Below are 21518 nucleotides of genomic sequence, written 5' to 3' on the forward strand. Positions count from 1 at the left end.
TAGAGATATATACTGCAAAAGTAAGGAAATGAACTCAGTACAACAGCCAGGGTGTTACACAAACTCCAAAGACTGGCTTATGTATGAATTAGTGGGGTAATGAACTCTTGGCGGTCGTGGGGGGCCCAGTTTTTGGTTTCAGTCCCATCTGTTTTGTTGAAGGGCAGGCGCAACACAATTTGTAGCGATTGCCAACTTCTATGTGCAGTCTTTTGATAATTTAAAAAATTGTTTAGGATGGATGGTTCAATTTCCCCCATGCCCGGACCAGAACCAGTAATTGGGCTGTCAGTAGCATGTTATTTTCAAAAACAGGGAACAAGCTCCTGTAATGGCAGTTGACAAAGCCTTAATGCTGCTTAACACATCAGACTTTTCCTATCAGAACCAAACAAACATACAACAAAATTTATCCCGTCGAAAAGAAAGAAGACTTATAGAAGTATTATGGGCATTCGGACTGGCCATAATTCACTAGATAGGCATATACTCAGAATAGGAATTTCCCAAGATGGTACGTGGAATTGGGGTCTGCGGAATATTTTTATTTGAGTGTCTCGTTTATGGACATATCAAACATCAAATTTGTTATGCTGATGTGCTCCAATTGCAGCGGATAGTATCACAATGACGGAAATCCTGCAATACATAAACGAATCCGGGATAATCGAGTACACAAGACCACTTACGTCTAAGTGCTCAGAGGGTTCGCAAATTAGCAGATTTTGCAATTTATATAGTAGTGAGTCGATATCGAAGAAACAGTGGTAGCGCCTGGGCAGCTTTTCGTTATTTCCGCCGTCAGGAAGCGAATAATACCCCCTTCAGCACATAGCGATCTCTGCATTCACAGGCATGCACATCATAACATACCGTATCATTGATCTACTTAATTTATATACAATCGGAAACATGCTCTCTGGCGGTATTACAAAGTTCTGGGACAGGCACATAGACAAAGGCCCCTTCAATGCCCACAAACACCCCTATCGCGTACTCACTTTTCGGAGTTGCGTTCTCTATTTTGAGAACCAAAAAATAATGAGTGGACTCACAAGACGCTAGTAAATATATGTTACGTTTCACTTAGTGGCTGCACCTTCAGAGCTTTTCCGCGAATAGGAAGCTCAACTCGTCTTTCCAGACATTTCAGCGAGAATGATGTTAAACTGATCTGTTTGAAGTTCTTTGAAATTGAAAGGTTACATTTCTCCAGTTCGACTATCTTAACCATCTGCTAAGAGATGAGCACGTAGCCCAGAGTAAGACGTAACAAAAAAAATATTTTTCAGAAGCCGCCGTTTAACATCGCTGGATAAACGCCACCCAGCCCAAGTGCTTTAAAGTGCTTAAGAGACAGTATAGCAGCATGCTCGCAATTTTTTTCTTGCAGAAACTACTAATTCCCCCTTTCCACTTCTTTTAATCCTTCTCTGGATGGTGCACTTCCAAACGAATCTGTACTGATTCAACTTAGGGGTTCATGAAAGTTCCATGTGATTTTGCAAGAGGTGTTTCAGTTTGGCCGACTCATCCCTTTTAAGGACCCTGCATCCCTTGAAATTTCCCTTTGGCTTTCCAGTTCGTCAAAATATATTCTAAAGGAGTCTCGTTACGAAAATGTAGCAAGCCTCCACGTCTGAGGAATTTTATTCATTTTTATTGCTTTTACAATCACGATTCAGAAGTCATCTAATTGATTTCCTGGGTTTTTCAAGTTCTCGGTTCCATTAGCGAATCGTTTTATCGCACTTCTTTGGGATAACAGGAGCAGCCTTTCCTTTCCAATTGAGCATCTATTCTAGTACTTAGTTGTCTCGGGAAACTCATTGAACTTTGCGCGACCTGTTTTCCTAGGTGAGTTTGTTCATTCTTACAATTTAAACTGAACTCTAACTTTCGATGGTCTAAAAATGAGACTTCGTTTAGTGCGGGCCAGTTTCTAATCAACTCTAATATTTTTGCTGCTCGATCGTTGTTTGCCCATGTTTGCAGTCATTAAACCAGATGAAATAATGAAATCAAAAGTTTCTCTACTCCATGATCGCATTTGCTAGTCCCCCAAAAAATATACTGGGCGTTCGCATCAAAACCTATTAAAAATTCAAGACCACTTAATTCCGAATACATGAAAAGATCGCTTAGCTTTTCGGCGTTGAAGGACACACAGAATCGTAGGATAGGTACTCAGAGGCAACTATAATGTTCTTTTCTTAACCTATTATTGTGAGATGACTGCGGTTTGGTAAAAGCCTCGTTACTGATCCGATACTTCCAGATTACGCCGAACCCACAATTCTGAAAGGATATAAGAGCAGCTCTGTAACTTTGCAAACGTAACTGCCATTAGTAAGGAAGAGGCTTTAATTTGGCCAACCTTTATGTTTTTGGACAAAAGTGTCGTTTTATCGGTGATGAACAAAACTGCCGGTAACGGAAGAGTCTGCTGCGTCCAGGGTGATTTTCACTGGTATCACCAGCTTCTCCCCACCTTCCCACAAGGGTTGCACTTTTGGATCTAATCGCATTGGATCTTACCACACCTGTCGATGCAGCAACGCCCATGCAGTTTATTTTTCTTTTGCAGTGCATTCTTCTGTCCGCAGGAATCGATTTCCACATTACGATATTAAACCAGTTCTGTCCACATCTCCAGTTTTTTCTGGTAGAAGTCGAAGAAATGGTTTTGACGGTAAAGGTTAGTCACGTCTCTTGTGTGGCTGAAGTTCCCTTCTTCCATGCACTCCTCTTTCCTTTCCTGAAAAATTTAGTCAACATTGCCACGGACAATCCGATTGGTCCGGCCAGTTGATCCCTTTTTTTTGTCTTTTCACACCTGTCATCTCAAAATATTTAGCTAGTTTGTGATATGGTATGGAGTATGGAACATTGTATGGTGGGAATTATTCCCCAATCAATTAAAATGTGAACAATTTTTGGGCATGTGATTCTGATAATCCAAGTAGTACGCGACAATAGAAACTTATCCCTTATCCTTCATCCATTTTCCAGTGTGAATTTTCATTTTCACTACTCCCACTACTTCCCACTCCCGATACAAGAAGCGATACTGGCAAAGAGTGCGGTAAAATCACTTGAAGTCCGTCAACTACACTTCAAATGGCACATGTATGGCCGTCGGTTGCACCGGAGCTACTCACTTCAATGGACATAAATTCTGCAGGAGCAGTAGCTTCATAATTTGGAATCTAACAACAGTAAAAGTGTGTATAGTTTCCCAAAAAATTTAGCCATCAGTGATGGTCACAGCACTTGTTACCATCCTGATTTAAAGCCTTTGCTGAATTCTGTCTTTCCACCTTTCGTTGTCGTTCACCTAAGCAGTATTAATACATAAATGTCACCCTTGTTAGCCTTTTCTATCTTAGCTGCAAACGCAAGTTCAAAACCCAATCAACATTGTATGTCCGCAAGTAAAATTTAGATTAAGAACGTTATGTAAATCTCAACATTTCTGTGTTGAGGATTTTGAAGGTGTGAATGTTAATTTATGAATAAAAATAGTTGCAATCATGTACCCAAAACAAAACCCATTCACATCCTTGCAAATGAAAATGAATTATTTAACTTACCTCCAATAGCAGTTTCGCAGAACGATACGTTCTATCTGCTGTGTTTTGTGCTTGGCAGGTGAATGTTGTGTTGTGGTGCTCCTTTTTTGGCGTTAACTTTAGTATGGACTTGGCTGTAAATCTTCTGGAATCAGCAAGTTGCTCTTTAACATATTCGATGCCCTTGGTGAGGACGTTGCCCAGGCCATCTATCCATGTTATCTGCGAAAAGAAACAAAGTACAAATATAAACGGGAGGGAATTAATCTTAGGAGGCAATTAAGTTGTTCTTAAATTTTATGTCCCATTTGGGATCGCAGTGTTTTTTTTTATCAGGACACATCTGGGTAGTTCGCTTTGAAAGGTTAAATTAAAACTTTATTCGTACGTTTATTCCGCAATCGCGGCTCATCATTACGTATTCTCGTTATAATAGTAAGGATTGAATATAATTCAATAAACTCAGCATAATTCCACGTTGCAGTTAGGGCTAAAATGTGAAATAAAGATATTGGAAAAAAAAACAACTCAAAACTGCACGTTCTGACTTAAAAAGAAAGAAGGACGAGATCATCCGTCCTTGGTCTGTGACGCAAAAGATAGTCGAGCCAAGTACGAGTACTTGGTATGAAACGTTGGAGTACTACTAATATAATACATATATACATATGTAACAATAATTTCCCACATATGGATTCCTACCATCCATAAACGGTGGAATATTCGTGTTCTTTTTTCATGTCATTTTGCCCACCTCCAGGATATATCCATTTATACGTACACAATGGCATTATTACAAATTCACACGTGCATATACGCGCTTACATATTCTTGGTACACATGGTGTCCTGAAGTGGCAATAGAGGTGTGCTACATTTATTGATTTTCTTCAAGAAATTTTCTACATCATATCCTTCAGTTACATATGTAGCCTTCACGCCGGTGGGCTGGTAGCCTTGAGAACCGACAGAATAGAAGAGACATACACCTGAGTGTGGGATGCGTGTAATCAGATGGTCAAATCAGATACAATGTGATTTTTTATTGTTCCAAAGGTACTCATCTTCTTCCTTCCGTTCTATTTGGTTGTTGAACCTTCATTGGAAGGTTGTTCGAGATGAAATGTTGATAAAACATGTCCGTGGATATAATGTATGTAGGTATGCCTGTCGAGTATTATACTGTCATGGAGTGATCGATGATCTGCTAGTAAGATATATTTTTACAGAATTTCTTATTCATGAAATTCCCCTGCCTAGATTTAGGGGGTAATTAGGTAGTCTTTCCTGAATACCAGTGAAAGCTATCTTATTATGTACATGCAATGTATCTCATTTGTAAGTTGAATATAATATGGATGCGGACATGCTACCTTCAGAGCTTATGATTATAGAAAAACATGGCAAAATTATTTTAAAACAAGACGGAAGGAAAAAATAAAAGGTCATTTCTGAGTTGAAGTTTCTTCCTTGCAGAAGGGGTTAGATGGTGACTATCAGTTAACGAGAAGGCATAGCTTAACTTTCCCTGGACCCATTGAATTATTTCTTTGCTTCATCCAGAACCTAAATCATTGTTGAAAATGAAAAGAATTGCCAGTCAAAGCCTCGGAGACCCAATATTTATAGCTATTGGGGAAGCAACCTTTCAAACGTTTCTCGGGCCCTTTATAAGGACGGACTTTGAACTCCGCCAATCAAGAAAATACTCGCTTTCTCCACCGGTACAAGCCGGTATTCTGAGAACAATGGTGGGACTCTGGAGAGCTCTGCCTCTTGCGGCATCTGTGCTTTTGTACTAATAGTCTTAGTGACTGAAATGCTAATGTTAAGAAGTTTGTGAATTTTCGCAGCTGTCACCGCAAGTCATTGCTGACGCATTAATTGAGCTCGGAGGCCATAGTTCCTGAAAGCACTGGTTCAAGCACGTAAGCAAACCTGCTGCCTAGTGAAGAGGAGAAACTGGGCAACTTAGACCTGGATCTTCTAATGCTGAGGGTGGATAGCAACTTGCAAGAAAGTACCATGTCGGAGGAGAACGGTGATGCTCGACAGTAGAGAAGGACTCCAAGCACTAACGGAACCAATGGCCTCAATAATGCAGAAGCCCCAGCTTCAGAAATTGTCAGGGCAAGTTCCAAAGCCAACATTCAAATAGTGTTGCCTCAGGAACCCTGGGTGTACCGGGGGCAGATTTCGTGGTCGGAAAGGAGGAAGCATACAGGTTAATTGGGACACCTCTGCGAAAAACCAAGAGCTTAAACATAATTTAAAGTATATATGCGTTTCAGACTTTTTTTCCGGAGAGGTTGTGGCTGTCCAAGTCTCATTTGAAGCCAGAGAAGACCTCGAGAAACAGTCGTGGCCTTCCTAGGAAACGACATCCGGATCCCACCTAAGCTAGTCGCTAGACTGTTGAATTTCTGCGAGAGAAGGGCGCTTTTCTTCGGCTACAAAGTCACCGCCCATTACGAAGCTTGGAGAAGCAACGACACTAATCAAAGAGGTGAATACCTTTTTGAAGTTAGATGAAGTTTGAAGTTAGATATAAACAACATAGCTAGCATTCGCCACCAGCGCCAGACAAGAGGTACCAAACATAACTCTTGGGAATACTCTGATGAACGGGCTAGTAAGTAATTGAAGGGGTCGGATGAGGCCTCAATGTCGAATCACAGAATAAGGAAGTAAAATAGAAAGAAAAATAAGGAATCCAAGGAGAATGGATCAGGACTGCTATGCAACGCAACTTAACAATAACATGACTCACCTACAAAGGCGGGGGTGATATCAGGACCGAACTGGAACCGGAAACAGTGGTGACATATCTCAACAAAGTCGTCATTGGCGCATATGAGGCCAAGACCGTAAGGTCGTCAAGAGATGAACCTTGGTGAAAGAGAATGAAGCCTGTGGGCAATATATCCAACGTTCAACCAGACAGAGAGCATGTCTTGCGAATTTGCCCTCGATTCCTTGGTTTTCAGCATAGAAATAATAAATAAATAGAAGAAGATTTTTTTTGTTGTTGAGGATGCTGGGAAAAAAAAATCACTTTGCCTGGTCTAGGTTTGAATTTGGGACGGATTCCGTTTTAATATAATTCGCACTCATGTGCGACCATTTTCGGTCACGCTGATCCCAGGGCAGAGGTGAGGCAGCATTCAATGAGTTTCCTCTGCCCTGGACGAAACCGTCAGTCTTCTTCTTTTAAATTCTTTTAGAAGAAGAATGTCTGGGGAGACATACATATAAATATATGGTTGCCAATTACCCCTTGGTAGAGTTAACTACACCTACGCGTCATCGCCTGCGATTACCTGAAATGCTCTCCAGATCACCCACTGCTTCCCGAAACGCTTGCACTCCTCTTCTACTCTTCTGCGTCTCTTGAGAGGGCGCACTTGTCGGCCATCTTTAGAGAGTGAATTCCACTGCATGGCGTAGCCAGCAACGCAATTATCGGCACTTCCTTGAGACCTATCCACTACTATTTCGTTGCCCCGATCACATCGCATACGAGTATTAAGCCTGTGCGATCACCTGTGCGTTTGAGATGTGTTTAGCCAGCGTTCTCCGATGATACGACGCATACAGGTATTGATGGAAGTTTGGAGCTTTTGGGTAATAGCAGAGTTCACTTTCCATGTTTTACTCCCATATGGCAACACAGAAAGAACACTATTGCAGAACAATCTCAACTTGATGTTGGTGATGAAATAACTGCCTTTCCTGATTTTAGACAGGGAAGCGAAAAAGGATCTAGCGCTATGGATGCTTCGCACATCATCTAGTTCAACGGCAGAAACCCCGCTTGCTAGATATATAAATTCGATTCTCTGACCACTAATGCAGATAGGAGAGTGCGATGACCCATCAGACTTAGAATATTGGTTCTTTTCGTGTTTATTTTCAGTCCAATTCTACTTCCAAATTCAGACCCACTTGGCCAAGGTCTATAATCCCGTGAGAGAGCATATATGTGTATTCCGCGCATTCGAGGTATCTAAGGAACGATGTTATCGTCAAGGCAGCAATAAGAACGTCACCGATAACAAGGAGAAATAATATCGGTGGCAGGATACAATTCTGGCGGACTCCGCTTTGGACCTCAAAATCCTGAGAAATTTCACCTCGGTGTAGCACGTTACATTTTGCACGATCATATGTTGCTATGATAATAGCTATTAGTTTCTCCGGAATGCCCTTCTAATGCAGAGCACTCTAGGCACACTCTCTTTTCACGTCATCGAAATCGATGAATCGAGCAAATGGAGCGAAAATCGAAATTCCGTGCACTTTTTCAAAACGATCCGTAGGCTATTGAAGTGGTCAATGCAGGAGGATCCGGAGCGGAAACCAACCTGCTTTCTGTCGATCCAGTTTTCGAGATATTCTTTGATAGGTTCCCGAATTATTTTAGCTATTATCTTATGACGGCAGAGAGCACGCAAATACCCCTGCAATTGTCACACTCATTGTACTACATCACCTTTTTCCACTCTCTGGAAAGGTCTAACTCTGCGGGGAGACCGTCAAGCCCCTTTACTCCGTTTGAGTGCATGGATGGCCAAAATGATTTCTCTTTTGCTTGGAGGAACAGTCCGTATTCCCATCTTAGGACAAGCCATTCCGTCCACAAGAGGGAGAACCTCACCCAGTGTGATACGGTGAAACCATGGTGAAATGTTCTTTCGACATCTTTAGCTACTCGTCATCGTAGATAGGCGTCTTTCACAGGATCATCGAAAAATTTACTCGGAATTTCACTCGGCATTGGAGTTCGAGCCCGTCACGACCGCCATCACTCAAAGCAGTCAGTAGAGCCTTCAACCCCTTGCGGTCATCAATCCGTTTCCACGATTCCACAATCAGCCAGATCTTATGTCGTTCCTTCGGGAACTTGTGTAGCGCCCGAGAAAAGAGCCGGTCGATCAGCAAGAGAGCTTCCACATTATCTAGCTGTAGCTGGGGAATATAAGCGGTCGATGTTGAACTTAGGGTGTCGCGAATTCCCAACCGTGCGAAAAGTGGCGGACACAACACGCAAGCGAACCTAACCGATCAGATGGTGATCCCTTTCGAGACCGATGTCAGAGCCTCTCTTATTACGAACGTCCAGGAGATAACTCCTGATCGCTGATCGCGAAGTGGTCGATTTGATTGCTCGTGCGGTGTCCGTCAGTTGAAAGCAAACGTGCCACCAATGACGAGGCGGCAAAAGTTGCAGAAAGCCATGAATCTCCCACTAATCCCGTTGCGGTCCGTTTTTCCCCATCCCATGTCCGAGCATTGTATAATTGTGAAGCACCTCAACCTGACCTGGAATCTTGCAGTTAGAAATCTGTCAGAAATCGGCTCCCAGGTCAAGAGAACGCGCCTAGTGACAGCCTTCTGAAGCAATCCCACACCCGATTCGTGTCCGCAACCACGTGACTTTCTAAACTACAAAAGCACATTGCTATAAGAGGGAGAGGAGCACTCTCCAGAATTCCACCATCTTATTTCCATCTTAGTCCCAAAATGCCCGGTTAATATCGCTGGAATTCCCGCTCAAGTTGGAGAAAGCGAACATTCTGAGCACCGTCTCTACTGTGGTAGAGGAGCGTGAGCACATTCTTGAAACGAATTGTAGTCGTTTTCGATATCCAAAGGTCTTCGGTATGAGGTCAGTCCTTCTAGCTCACAAAACTCTATCCCCTTTAGTTACAACAACTAGAGAAGACTTTCAGTGTATTCTTAAGACACAACCACAGGGCAAGTGGGGTGGCAAGATATACTGAAGTATATTGCACTGTCTCAAAAACAGAACATGGTTGTAGAGTAAGGGTCTACCTCTCGGATAAAAAGGATAGGTGGGCTTATGTTTGGGATCATATTAGCGGTCTTTTAGGCTACAGAATATGTTATCTTAAAAGGTTCAATCTAAATGAATGACGAGAGATTGGAGGGGAGGCGCATCTGTAGCCATAGTCTAGCAGCCTGAAGGATCATTAGCATGTCTCCTGTTCACTTATTTGTGGAATATAGAGTATCCGCTTCATATGCTTCATTTTCTTTATCATCACACTTAATGAGCTGCTACAGCTACACTGTTCCTTTATCATCTAAAAATGTAGAACTGGTTTGAACTCTATACCCAGATTCAATACGTTAGATTAAGTAAGAGTGGGCGGCATGGTTTGACAAAAATCGTAAGATGCCAAAGAAATACATACGGAAATTGGGCAGCCATCCAACGAACTTAATTCGGAAACAATTTGAAAATGCGCCAAAAAAACCATTCGAGCGTTATGTGATGCTAGATGTGTCACCAGAAGAACCTCACTAAGCTTCGACTTCAGCGGGCCATTGCGTTAGTTAAAGTCTTTTGCCTTAAAAGCCCAATTTTTTGAACAAACTTTTAGAAATGAGGTCTTGTAGCTCGAAAGCAACTGAAATGCTAGATATTTCCTCAAAAAGCAGAATAACTTAAAAAAGGCGAAGGTTAGTTGTATCTGTGTTCTACTAAAGATTCTCTATATTTTGAACACGAGAGTGAAACGCATATGGGTTTCTGTACCTGTCGGATTTTAGCCAGAGCTGTGCGCCTGATTCACGAGTATATGCCTGGGTTTTAGTAAAGTGGTAACTTCAAATTTAATTTAGATGTTTATTTTAGAATTGGTTATGAAAAAGAAAAGATACTTGTTAGATATGTAAAGAACAATTTACTCACCTCAGCAGCTGGTTTTCCACCTACAGAAATACATTCCAATTCGATTTCTCGGTCTTCTGTGGTTACAAGAAAGTCGCCTTGGACAATCTTCGGTGGGTCGGGCGGCACAAGTATTGTGAGAGTTGCAAATCTCGAACGTATCCCAGGTTGTCCTGTAGATTCCGAAACCAAATCGATATATTCACAAAGTGCGATGTAATTGAGACGGTAAATGCAAATTTGTTGACAATTTCCCATATGATGCACACCGATGTAACGCGAAATCCATATCCACAGAAAAAGATGACAACAGGAGAGCATTGACGGCGACAGGAACATGTTAAGCCACAGATTCACGGAAAAGTGTGTCAACAAAATCCAGTCGTGAAAGCAGATCGGACCAAAAAATTCCGGTGGATACGAATTTGGAAGATTGACGTAGACGGCATATATTAAATGTTGTTCGGTATTCCATCGATAGTGTCGTATAGCGTTGGACCGAAGTAACCATGAAACGTCGGGAAAAGATTCCAAAAAATACGTAAATATCCACATCCGTGCACGGGCAGACATTCGTATAGTACGTATATTCAATGTAGGTTGACAATATCCGTTGTGAAAAACCGAACGCCGGGAACGAAACGAAATACATGAATTTTATTAGAAAATTATGCAAATTTGAATTGGGATTATGAGATTTTCCTGCTATATTTCGTGCGGTAGCATGCTTCGCTCCATCGGCTCAACCTATGCTGAGATATATTTTTATCAGATCCGGCTTAGCGTATTATTATATTGTGAATAGAAAGGCAGGAAAGCAGTGGTGTTGCCGGATAGGGATGTCTTGCAGGATCTACTATATCAACCGATATCCATACATGCATATGTGGTTAACTATACAACGTCGTATTTCCCGATTTTTCTGCCTCCCTGCATCGCCATTACTATATCTGCTTCCCATCGCTTTAATTTCCTACAGGTCCTTTCCGGTTTCAGGTTTAGGTCTAGTTCCTTTATTCTGGAGTTACCATTTGAAGAAATATTTAGTTTTAAGAAATCCTTCAGAAGAAATGAATATTTTACCAAACGAGGGTTCAATAGTGAACCCAGTTCCCTTGAACAAGAAAGCGTGTAAAATTTAATAGCTTTTAATAAATATTGAAGAGTGAGCTATTGCCCCGTTTTAAACTTTTCCATTAAAATAATGAATTCAATTGCAGGATTCACATCCTTTCCCTGGAGTTTCATGAGCTGTGATTAAAAGTCATTTGATTTTATTTTCAGCATCATTCCAGTAAGACTTAGCAAGTCGCATGTACAAATTCCCCGTAAGGCTTCTTCGTTTGTGAAGGATATCTCAGCACCCCGTAGACAATGATAAAGATTCTTTTTATATATAGCTACGCAGATTCGCATTGTACGTGCTACTAACGCAATGTAACGTAAACTTCGGATACACGTATTCATCAGGAAAACCTGTCCCATGTGAAAAAATGCATATATGGAGAAAAAACTTGAGAAAAACCTTCATTACAACCCCCATAAAGATAAAATGGAATCCAGAATGGGAGTATGTAAGCGTAGAATGAAAGGTTATTGCGATTTTCAAAATTCTAATTTGACATTAGAAGGTCGATTGGTAATTTGAAATGATGGAGGGTAAATGTGGCAGTTACCTACGACCTACTTATGTATCCAAATATGGATGAACTAGCAACCCGAGAACCCATGTTTCTATGAGCTAATTGGATTGTCAATTTCCGTAAAGATTAAGGTAAAATTTGCCTTTTCACCTGTTATTTTTCTTGGAAAAAGAGGAAGACATTCAGGGGATGCTTGGCTAGAACTCTTTTCTTACTCAATACTATCAATTTGAGAAATGTAATAGTGAATGATGGGGGATGTTCCTAACTTGGTTAAGTAAGGTTGTATAGGTATATCGAGAAAATGTGCCGTCGAAACGTGTCCGTTTTAATAGGATAATATCAATACACAACCCATTAAATACTTATCGAATGCGAGAGGATATCAATTTTCATTAGTTGCAACCCCACCAAAAACAGTCTGTGCATTTGAGTTAAGTTTTGACGTCTCTGAAATATTCTTTATTTAGGCTCTATTTAAACAATAACTATATTAACTCCTAGTAATCCAAGGGAATTATGTACTACAGGGTAGTTTGCAAATTTGGTATCACCTTCTATCAAATCCAACATTCGTCTTAATGAGGATAACCCTGGAAAGTTCCATTAAACAAGAAGAGAGAGGATGATCGTCCTCCAGGTTGAACGCTGCGTAGCACGTCAATTTTAGAATCTGAGACTAACCCCCTCGAATTGAATCGAAAATACGATACAGCAGAAACTGTCAATACGGAAAATGGGGTAGAACTTAGAACCTGTAACGGTAACTGCAGTCTTTGTTCAGAGTTCCGCTCGCAATATAACGGTTGTCTTTACACAGTGGATTGGAGGTTAAATTGATGCAGAATATAGCTCTCTGAGAGCGAACATATTACCCTCCGGGAGTCGACATGTGACCACTCAAGGGTCAAGCCTACCTACTTAGACCGTTAGTAAGTGGCAATATCCAAACCTTGAACATAGTCGCCGTACTATTAACAAACGCTTAGGATCTAGATCAGTCAGTGCTTCCTATTCACTTTTTGGTAGACTATAGGCCAACCACGCAGCCAGAAAGTGTTTCAGCTTTACTATCATCACCCATAACGCCGTGCAAGTGATAAGTTCACAGCAGTGAGATAAAAGCAAGACGAACGATACCGAGATTGAGAGGCTGATGCTCTACCTCCTCAACTACCGCGCCGTTAGTCAAGAATCTAGACTATATATATGGTAGCCATTTACCTTCTGATGGGTTTGTGGTTACCTGAAATGCGCTTCAGCTCCCTCACGCCAAGTACCCTTGGGGCGATCTATTCGTCGACCATCCCGGAAGAGCAATTTACACTGCATGACGTAGCCCTCCTTAATGTATGAGCTATCCACAACCACGGCCGCCTTCCAATCACAATGCGCACTAGCGCCACCAAGTTTCTCGTTTGAGATGGTGTCACGACAGCGTACTCCGATGATTGTATCATCGGAACTCCGCGCACTGTTCCAAAATGATCCGTAGGGTGTTGATGTGGTCAATGCTGGAGGATTATCTTTGCGACGTCAGGGAGCACGCAGATACCCCTCCAATTGTCAAACTCAAAACGTGTGCCTTTTTTTGAATTTTGACGATCATCCACTTCTGCCACTTTCTTGGAAAGGACTTGGAAATTTCCATAGGAGTGGAAGCAGCAGATCAGCGCTAACTGCAGGTGTATCGATAAATAACTCTACCGGAAGACGGTCACCCAGCGGCTATACTCCGTTTGAGTGCACTGATGGCCAAAATGATTTCCCTTCTGCCTGGAGGGATAGTCAGTATTCGCATGTTACGGTGACTAGGCATTTCATCCACAAGAGGAGGAACCTCACCTCAGGCTCTACCACCGTTAAGAACCATAGTGAAGTGTTCTTTGTACCAATTCAGTGATTCATTATCGTGGATGATCTACTGCGGATCACAAAGTGATCGATCTGATTGCTCGTACGGTGTCGGTCAGATGAAACCCGACTGACCTTATGTGCTTGAACAATGTACCGCGAATAACGAAATGGTGGAAGCTGGGGAAATGCGCAAACCTCCCACCCTTGTCCTTATATTCGCCAAGATCATATTTCCCCATCACATGTCCAAGCAAGGTGTTGTCAGATCCCATCTTGGCATTCACATCATCCAGTACGATCATAATGTCACCTTTCGGACGTCTCTGCAGAACTGCCTGTAATTGCTCTCAGAAAGCATCCTTCTCAGCAAAGTCTCCTTTGGTGCGTAGTATTGTACAGTTGAACCGCAATCTTGCGGTTAGAAGTCTGTCAGCAACCAGTTCGTAAATAAAGAGAGCGCCTCTTGTGGTAGCTGTCACTTGGCTTTCCAGAGTACAAACGCACATTGCCCGAACTGTGGCAAGAGTGAAGGGAGTCCCGCAATCTTACTTCTCTTAGGTCCAGAATGTCCAGCTTATATGGTTAGAATTCCCTTTCGAGTTGAAGAAAGCGAACATTCTGAGGACCCTTGCTACCGTTATCGAGTAGTATGCGCATCTTCCAGAAATCAAACATAGACCGTTCTCGTACCGAGGTTAGGCCCCTACTGTGGGGTTGTTTACATTTCGGTAGGAATAACGTTTCAGGCTTCTAGCCAACAAATTTCTACCGCTTTTACTGACTGAATAATGCGACAAGCAGGGAAGGGTGTTCTTAACCCCCAACTCACATGGTAGTGTAGGATCCAGACTAACGAGTCGAAAAATTTGGGTGTTGTGTCAGGCGGAACTGGCTGTATTTCAATTGAACCTCATTGTTACCTATTCGCCTTATTGGCCGAACCTGACCCTACAGTCCAATTGTGTGCCATAGCGTGGTAAACCTATTAGTCCCTATACTCGTTGAATCCATATGAGAACCGAAATTAATAACAAAAATAACGACAATGAAAACAGCAACAACATAGCGGGAATTCAAACCGATCCGAAACTGCTTGGGGGTTCGTCTTCGTAATACTGATAGCCAAGTAACAGCAAATGTGAATGAAAAAGATAGGAAAGACCTACGACATCTGCGATTGAACTGGAAAAGATGGGAGGAGCAAATATCAGCCCACAAGAGAGGAATGGTCCCAGGTAAGGCATATTCGAAACCGAGGAGATTTCCTCTATTTTAACTTGATCATGGAGTATCTGACTGAGTATTCTACTTAAGACTGTGTATTCTACCCAGATAATTTTTGAAGCTAATATTCATTCGTTAAGAGTGATTTCCTGCTTGAAAACCTTATCGTCAAGCATATACTTAAAGAGGGAGTTCTGGTCTGATACTGGTAAATTGTGCGAAAAAGATCAAAACTCAGGCTCATAATTTTCTAGATTGCAAAGAAGTAGAACTGCTGTGGGTGACATGCCAGAGACATATATAGTAGCAGTCCAATAAGGGCAACGACGGAGACAAAAAGAGCTTGTAAACCTCGTAATATTCAGATAGCTCAAATGGTTAGAGCGCTGGACTGCAGATTCAAATCTTACTGGTGACAAAGTGATTTGTTATTGTGAATGTTATAATCGTCGATGTTAGATACTCTGCTGTCAATGAGTACCTGAGTCTAATCAGGATAATAATCTTGGATTTTTGCGCCAACGATTATTATTATTAAACCTTGTAATCGCCCAAAATATGGGTCTTCACAAACGGCTGTTAAGAATGCTCAGAAACGAAGTGGCAAAGCAAAGACAATGTCATCACGAATGAGGTGTGTGATCAGTTTTTGCAGGTAATTAGAAGCAACATATGCCAATTAATTACAGCTTTAGTAAATACCGAAAAGCGTGTACAAGAAGAAACGGGAGGGCGATTCAGATGGAAAATCTACCGAGATTTCTGAAGGAATCATGGCGATTGCGGAAGTCAAGAGAGACGGACCGAGTAAGGAAGTTGACCTGCAGCTTATTTCGGAGGAGAAACTGGACGATTTCGAGCTAGATCTTCTAATGCTTATGGCAGACAGTGAATCACAAAAAAGTACCATGCTAGAGGAGGAGAACGATATTCTGATACTAGGGAAGAGTTCCAATCATTAATTGAGCTAATAGCTACTATTAAGATAGCCCATAGAAGCTTCGACAATGCAAAACATGTATTTGCAGTAACTATGGGAGTAATTTACGTACAAAAACCGCATCTGCAATAATTGTAGAGGCAATTTCGAAGAATGAAATTGGAATAGTGCTGGCCCAAGAACCTTAGGTGTACCGGATTAGATTCGTGGTCTAGGTGGTCTCGGTGCCGGGCGTATAACAATAATAGCGTCATTGTTCATTTTACGATTATGCGCTGAAGGCAGAAGGACCTTCAATTTTGCTAAATCCTTCACAACAATCTTGCGAGAAGAGAGAGAACAGAGAAGGTGTTTACCCTGTTGACTACAATGCCCTCTGCGGCCTTTTTAGAAGCAGTCTTTTCCGAATCTCTGGCCATTACTCTCGTTACACCTTCTTTAGTTAAGTTCCTTATTAGCGTAATTTTGACACCAATGCCAGACCTGGTCCAGATGGGCTTCCTAGCCTCTTTGCTGTTAACAGTATACAACAGATTTCTCCCACTTTGTGTAAAAACTTCAAAAGAAGTTTTACAAAATGCTACTTTTTTCATCTTTGGAATGAGGCCTATCTAGTACTTCAAAGCTTCTGGTTTTTATCAACTTCGTTGTTAAATACCTTAATTCACAATAGTAGGTACATGCTATTTATACCGATTTCTCATTGACCACAGTATTCTCTTCTTCAAGTTGAGTAGAGAGAGCCAAACTCTCTATCCCTGATACATCTCTTGACCTTCCTCCTATCTCTCACACCGTTCCTGCAGAGTTGTTTTTTCGTAGTTACACATCCAGTTCCTTCGCTCCTTCCTCTGGTGTTCCCCAAAGTTCTTTGCTGGATTCCCACTATTCCTGTTTTTGTCGATGACCTCCCCTCCTTCTCAACTGCCTGAGTTTGCTTCACGCAGGTGATCCAACGTTATTTGCCTCTATTTTGACTCCTCTGGACTGTGCTCTCTTGCAGTCAAACCTCGTTCTTTTCGTCCGTTGGCGTTCGACTAACAAGCTGATGGTTCATGTCAGCATATGCCAGTGAATGCGCTAGTCGCTTAAATCCTCTCTGCATCCGTTTTCTACTCTCTCGTGTAATCTTTGATGAGAATTTCGTTCCAATTCCCATCTCGTTGACACAATAAATCGAGCTTCCAAAATGTCTGGTTTCATGCTACTTTCCTGCTTCGACTTTTCAATACCCTTGTCAGTATCCTTAGATAGTGCTATGTAGTTTCCTCTTGCGAAACCATGACTATTGCGCTCTTGAAGTTATACAAGGTAAATTCATTCGGACCCTCTTTTTCAAAAAGAACCTTCCTCGTGTGGACTATCCGTCACAGCTCCGCGCCGTCAATTTCCCTTGCCTGCAACAACGCCGCATATTCCTTGATATATGCTCAAACACCACAATTGCCTGATGGACTGCTCTGTTGACTCTGATATTGGTTTCCGCATCGCCTCGAATACGTAGTGCGGATATTTTTAAAAGTCCCATTCGAGCTGAGCTCGAAGCCTACTTTTAATCCCCGATCGCGACACTATGCCGGACGTACAAAGCCCCTCATTTTCGCAGGAGTGATAGATCTTCTAATGATCAAGGCATGCCATCGTTGCATAAGAGAGAGAATAACTTTACGTGATGCCATTGCAAGTTGTAGGTTATATCGCTGTTGGTTCGATGAACCTCCCGACAGTCCGGTCTGCGTCTCCCATTATCCAAAGTTTATGAAAGGGGGAGAAGAACGGTTCAAAAACTAGACTACGTCCGGAAAGCGAGGTAAGAAGCTGAAGTAGGTCTAAACCAACTCTCTAGCACTAAGTCGTCCCGAGGATATAGATATGGAGGGATGGGAAGGTTATTGTAACTTCAAGCCTCACAGGTGGCTGCAACTTTACAATCATGAAGATTGTGCTTCTAACCATGAAAAGATATAAAATTAGTCAATACAGAGTTTTAAATTTTAGATCTATACAGGGTTTTAGTCTCAATGTTGTTGTTGGCTGGTCATTCTAGTCAGTATATTTGCTTGGAACTCCTTGTGTTAACAGTTAAGTAATTTATTTAGTTACAACTTTTCAAATTTCACCTTTACTGATGCTTACAGCAAATACAACACCATGATTCAAACACGTAAAGCAGCATGTTTCGAATGAAATCTCATGATAAAGCTGTATTATACCAAATAAGTGCAAGATTATACCGAGAAAGTTCAACATAAGTTAGTGCCAAAAAGGAAAGTTTTCATGTTAAAATTTGTTCCTTTTAGCCTTACTGACAAAACTTTTGCCACAAGCCGTATGGCTCATGACCAATTCTGTATTAATAAATAGATAACATCATTTATCAATTGAATACGGAAACTTTTTACACTTAAATGTTTCCCCCTGAATTATAAGGCCCCTTCGAAACCTCCTCATCCTATCCTGCAACTCCACAAAGATATCGCCGATGAAGCAGCTTAAAACGAATGGGGATTACTTTTTTTACACGAAATCATTTTCGGTTGAATAGATGTAAGCTGGAAATATTGAACGTATTTTACCTTTAGGTCCTGGTCCCACCTGGCACTGGTATTTCGCATCATCATCCAGCATAACAGGATAAATGTCCAACGAAAAATCTCCTGCGGAAAAACAAATAATAGAGATAATAATCTATCATATGAGTTGTTTTGTATGTTTGCACGTACATATGTACAGGTGCTTCCGAGGTATTAATAAATAATAGTAAAGACAATATTTCTAGATGGACTGTATCCTGTCTAAAAGAATATTTCTCGTACAGACACTCTGAGAGAATACTGAACACTACTTGACTAAGTGATTGGTCGGAAGCTTCATTATTTGTACTTTACTAAACAAAATTTTTGTGTAACCATTTCGATAGAACAAGAAAAGATTAAAATGTCGGCTTTATCTAAAGTATCTTTTTCATGGTTAACTAAAACTGATAATCAATTGTACTTACCCTCTTCGTCGCTTCCAATCATTGAATATCTATCAAAACCACTTAAGTTTCGATGCTCTCCCAATCCGAAATCATCTTTCGTCCATTGTAGTGACCCCACTTTGTCCACCACGCGGCAGGGTAAAGTCACCCTTGAACCGACAATGGCTGTTTGATCCTGTGGCTCCATGGCGAATCGTTGCCCGGTAGTGTGTCGATCGCTACTAGTTACCGATGGTTTGCCGCAATCTGCTATCCGCACAAGTATCAGAATAATTGGAAAAAATATTATCTTATAAGTGTTTCGTTGCTGTGCCATAGTTTATGTAGTTCCCCCTATCGTAGGATCTCCAAACGTTCAGGACGACGTTCTGACAGCTTTCGCGTTTCTTGGGGTTCCTGCACTCTCATTGATTTCATTCATATAATAAAGTGGAAATCGCTTGAGCAATTCATGCCAGGGAGGAAACTAAAAATGAAGTTCATTTTAGCTCTCAAAATATCCTTTCGTCCTATCCCCTCTGCGAGTTTCTCTTCTCCAATCGGTCAATGATGGGAAGAGAAGTGTTTGACTGTAGTCTCTACATGGTTTTTTGCCTTCGATTGAATCCTTCCTTGCAACTTGAAATCTTCCACTCACTTCTTTGCGCTCTTATCTGGAGATTCTGAAAAAAGGAAGAAAAAAACAACGTCACAAAGAACGAAAGGTTATAATGCAATCAAAAAAATTTCCAGCAGATGCTGGAGGAAGTAAGGAAAAATAAATAAGTTAAAGGAGATCTTTGGGGTATCATCAAAGACAAATTCCAAGGATAAGTGAGCGAATTGATTTTTGCGGACAGAAAAAGTTCTTGCTGTGAAGCTGAATCAGTAAGTGGGGGAACTACTCGCTGTGTCCTTTTTACTGTGTTCACTCGAGCCAGAGGAGGTTTTCGTTCAACGAATTTTACCAAGAAATCATTGAGTTTCTCTTGCAATGTTTATCGGAATTTAAGATAAGAATGAAACGATTTAATTGAAATTTACCCTTACAGTGTATTAAACTGTAATAAGAATTCTTCGGAAAACGTATCTTAAAGTCATAGAAACAAATGATTACAGCACCAGTTGGCTAAGAGGCAGCAACAGATTTATTGGATTATCTAGAGGATATTGAATAAATATTGGCATCAATATAATTTCGTGGAAATAGAAGAGCATCTATCTGTTTACCCATGGTAACTGAGTAAAGAATTGCGGTGGGCATAATTTAGGGCTTTCATTTTCCTTTAAGACGGAAAAAGCAGAACTCCAAGATATTCGAAGATGTGAATTAGGTTTTCAATGAGACGGATGAAATAATATGAAAAAGTAGGTTTTGAAATCCCACATGCACCGTCATAAATGCTGAGGAAGCAAGTGTTTATTGAATGGTCAAAGTAGATTTAGCCGAATAGATCAATTGATATTATTTTTATTTTGTATAATGGTAACCTTAAGAATAAGGCGTAGAGCGTCAACTACCATTGTAGCAATCCATACAGGTCATATTTCACGGTTTTCCCAGATAGCTATTAGCTTACTTCAGGACTCCCCGAGAAACCTCTAGCCCTATTTCACTCTTGTACGCAATGAACTCCTCGGACGACCCACTCATCGGCCATCTTAGGATAGTGGATTCCATTACAAACGGCATCTCTTCTTATACCCTTCTTATATATCTTGGAACAGGCTCAACTTGAAATTGCTGGACCAAACATCTGAGCTACACGCGATCCCCGGGGTGTTGTTGTGGTCAGTGCAGAAGATCCAGAGCAGAAACCAGCCTGATCTCTGTCAATTAAGCTTTTGAGGTATCCTTTAATACGTTATTATTATATTTTAGCAACTATCCTCGCGGCAACAAGGAGGACTCAAATACCCCTAGAATTATCGCACTCAAAGCAGTTGCCTTTTTGCGAAATCTCAGCTTTCATCCTCCCCTCCCACTCTTTAAGATTTTTGTGGAAGTAACAGTCTTACAAAAGCTGATGAGTTGTTCTGCGAACGACCATCAAGGTCGATCATTTTACTGAACCTTTATTTCTATTTGAAGGGGCGTCTCATGTTAATCGTAATACGATGCGACTAGTCATCACATTCAAGGTAGGTGGGACTTCTCCGGCAGTTATATGGTTTTGACTGTTGATGAAGTGTTCTTTCAACCAATTCAGCCGCTCATCATCGTGAATAAGGAACCGACAGAGACGTTTGTGAGCGAAAAATTTGCGAGTACCTGTGAGTTCTTTTGTGAAGCAGCACACGTTCCTGAAGTCATCGTTATCTGTGATTGCTTCAACTTCTATGACTAGTGCAGCAATAAACGAGCATTAGACGTAAGGAGAGGATAGCAGATACTAAGGAAAGGATAGAGGGGAGACGATGGAGCACAGAGGACAGAAGAAAGAGGACTCGAGGCATAAGGTAAAAGTCACATGATAGACGACAGAGGACAAAGGACACAAGGCAGAGGAACGTAAACAGGAGGACCTAAAACCGAGGGGCGAAAACAGAGGACCGGTTCCGAGGGCCGAGGACCGAGAAGAGAGGACAGGGGAGGCGAACGATTCTACTCTAAACAGCCCCAG

General features: G+C 41.4%; 1 protein-coding gene across 3 annotated transcripts in view; it reads right to left on the reverse strand.

Annotated features, from left to right (window-relative positions):
- The window catches only part of LOC119657413 (irregular chiasm C-roughest protein-like), a 526753-nt gene that overhangs the window by 45076 nt on the left and 460159 nt on the right, over positions 1 to 21518 (reverse strand). For all 3 annotated transcript variants that reach the window (XM_038064308.1, XM_038064310.1, XM_038064307.1), the window contains 4 exons: positions 18934 to 19577; positions 18509 to 18589; positions 10290 to 10441; positions 3594 to 3794 (listed from right to left, as the gene is read on the reverse strand). In XM_038064308.1, the coding sequence (XP_037920236.1) occupies positions 3594 to 3794; positions 10290 to 10441; positions 18509 to 18589; positions 18934 to 19231 (732 nt within the window). In that variant the 5' untranslated portion in view covers positions 19232 to 19577. The remainder of the gene's footprint in view (positions 1 to 3593; positions 3795 to 10289; positions 10442 to 18508; positions 18590 to 18933; positions 19578 to 21518) is intronic.

The sequence above is a fragment of the Hermetia illucens genome, chromosome 5 (genome assembly GCF_905115235.1).
Source record: "Hermetia illucens chromosome 5, iHerIll2.2.curated.20191125, whole genome shotgun sequence".
Taxonomy (NCBI): domain Eukaryota; kingdom Metazoa; phylum Arthropoda; class Insecta; order Diptera; family Stratiomyidae; genus Hermetia; species Hermetia illucens.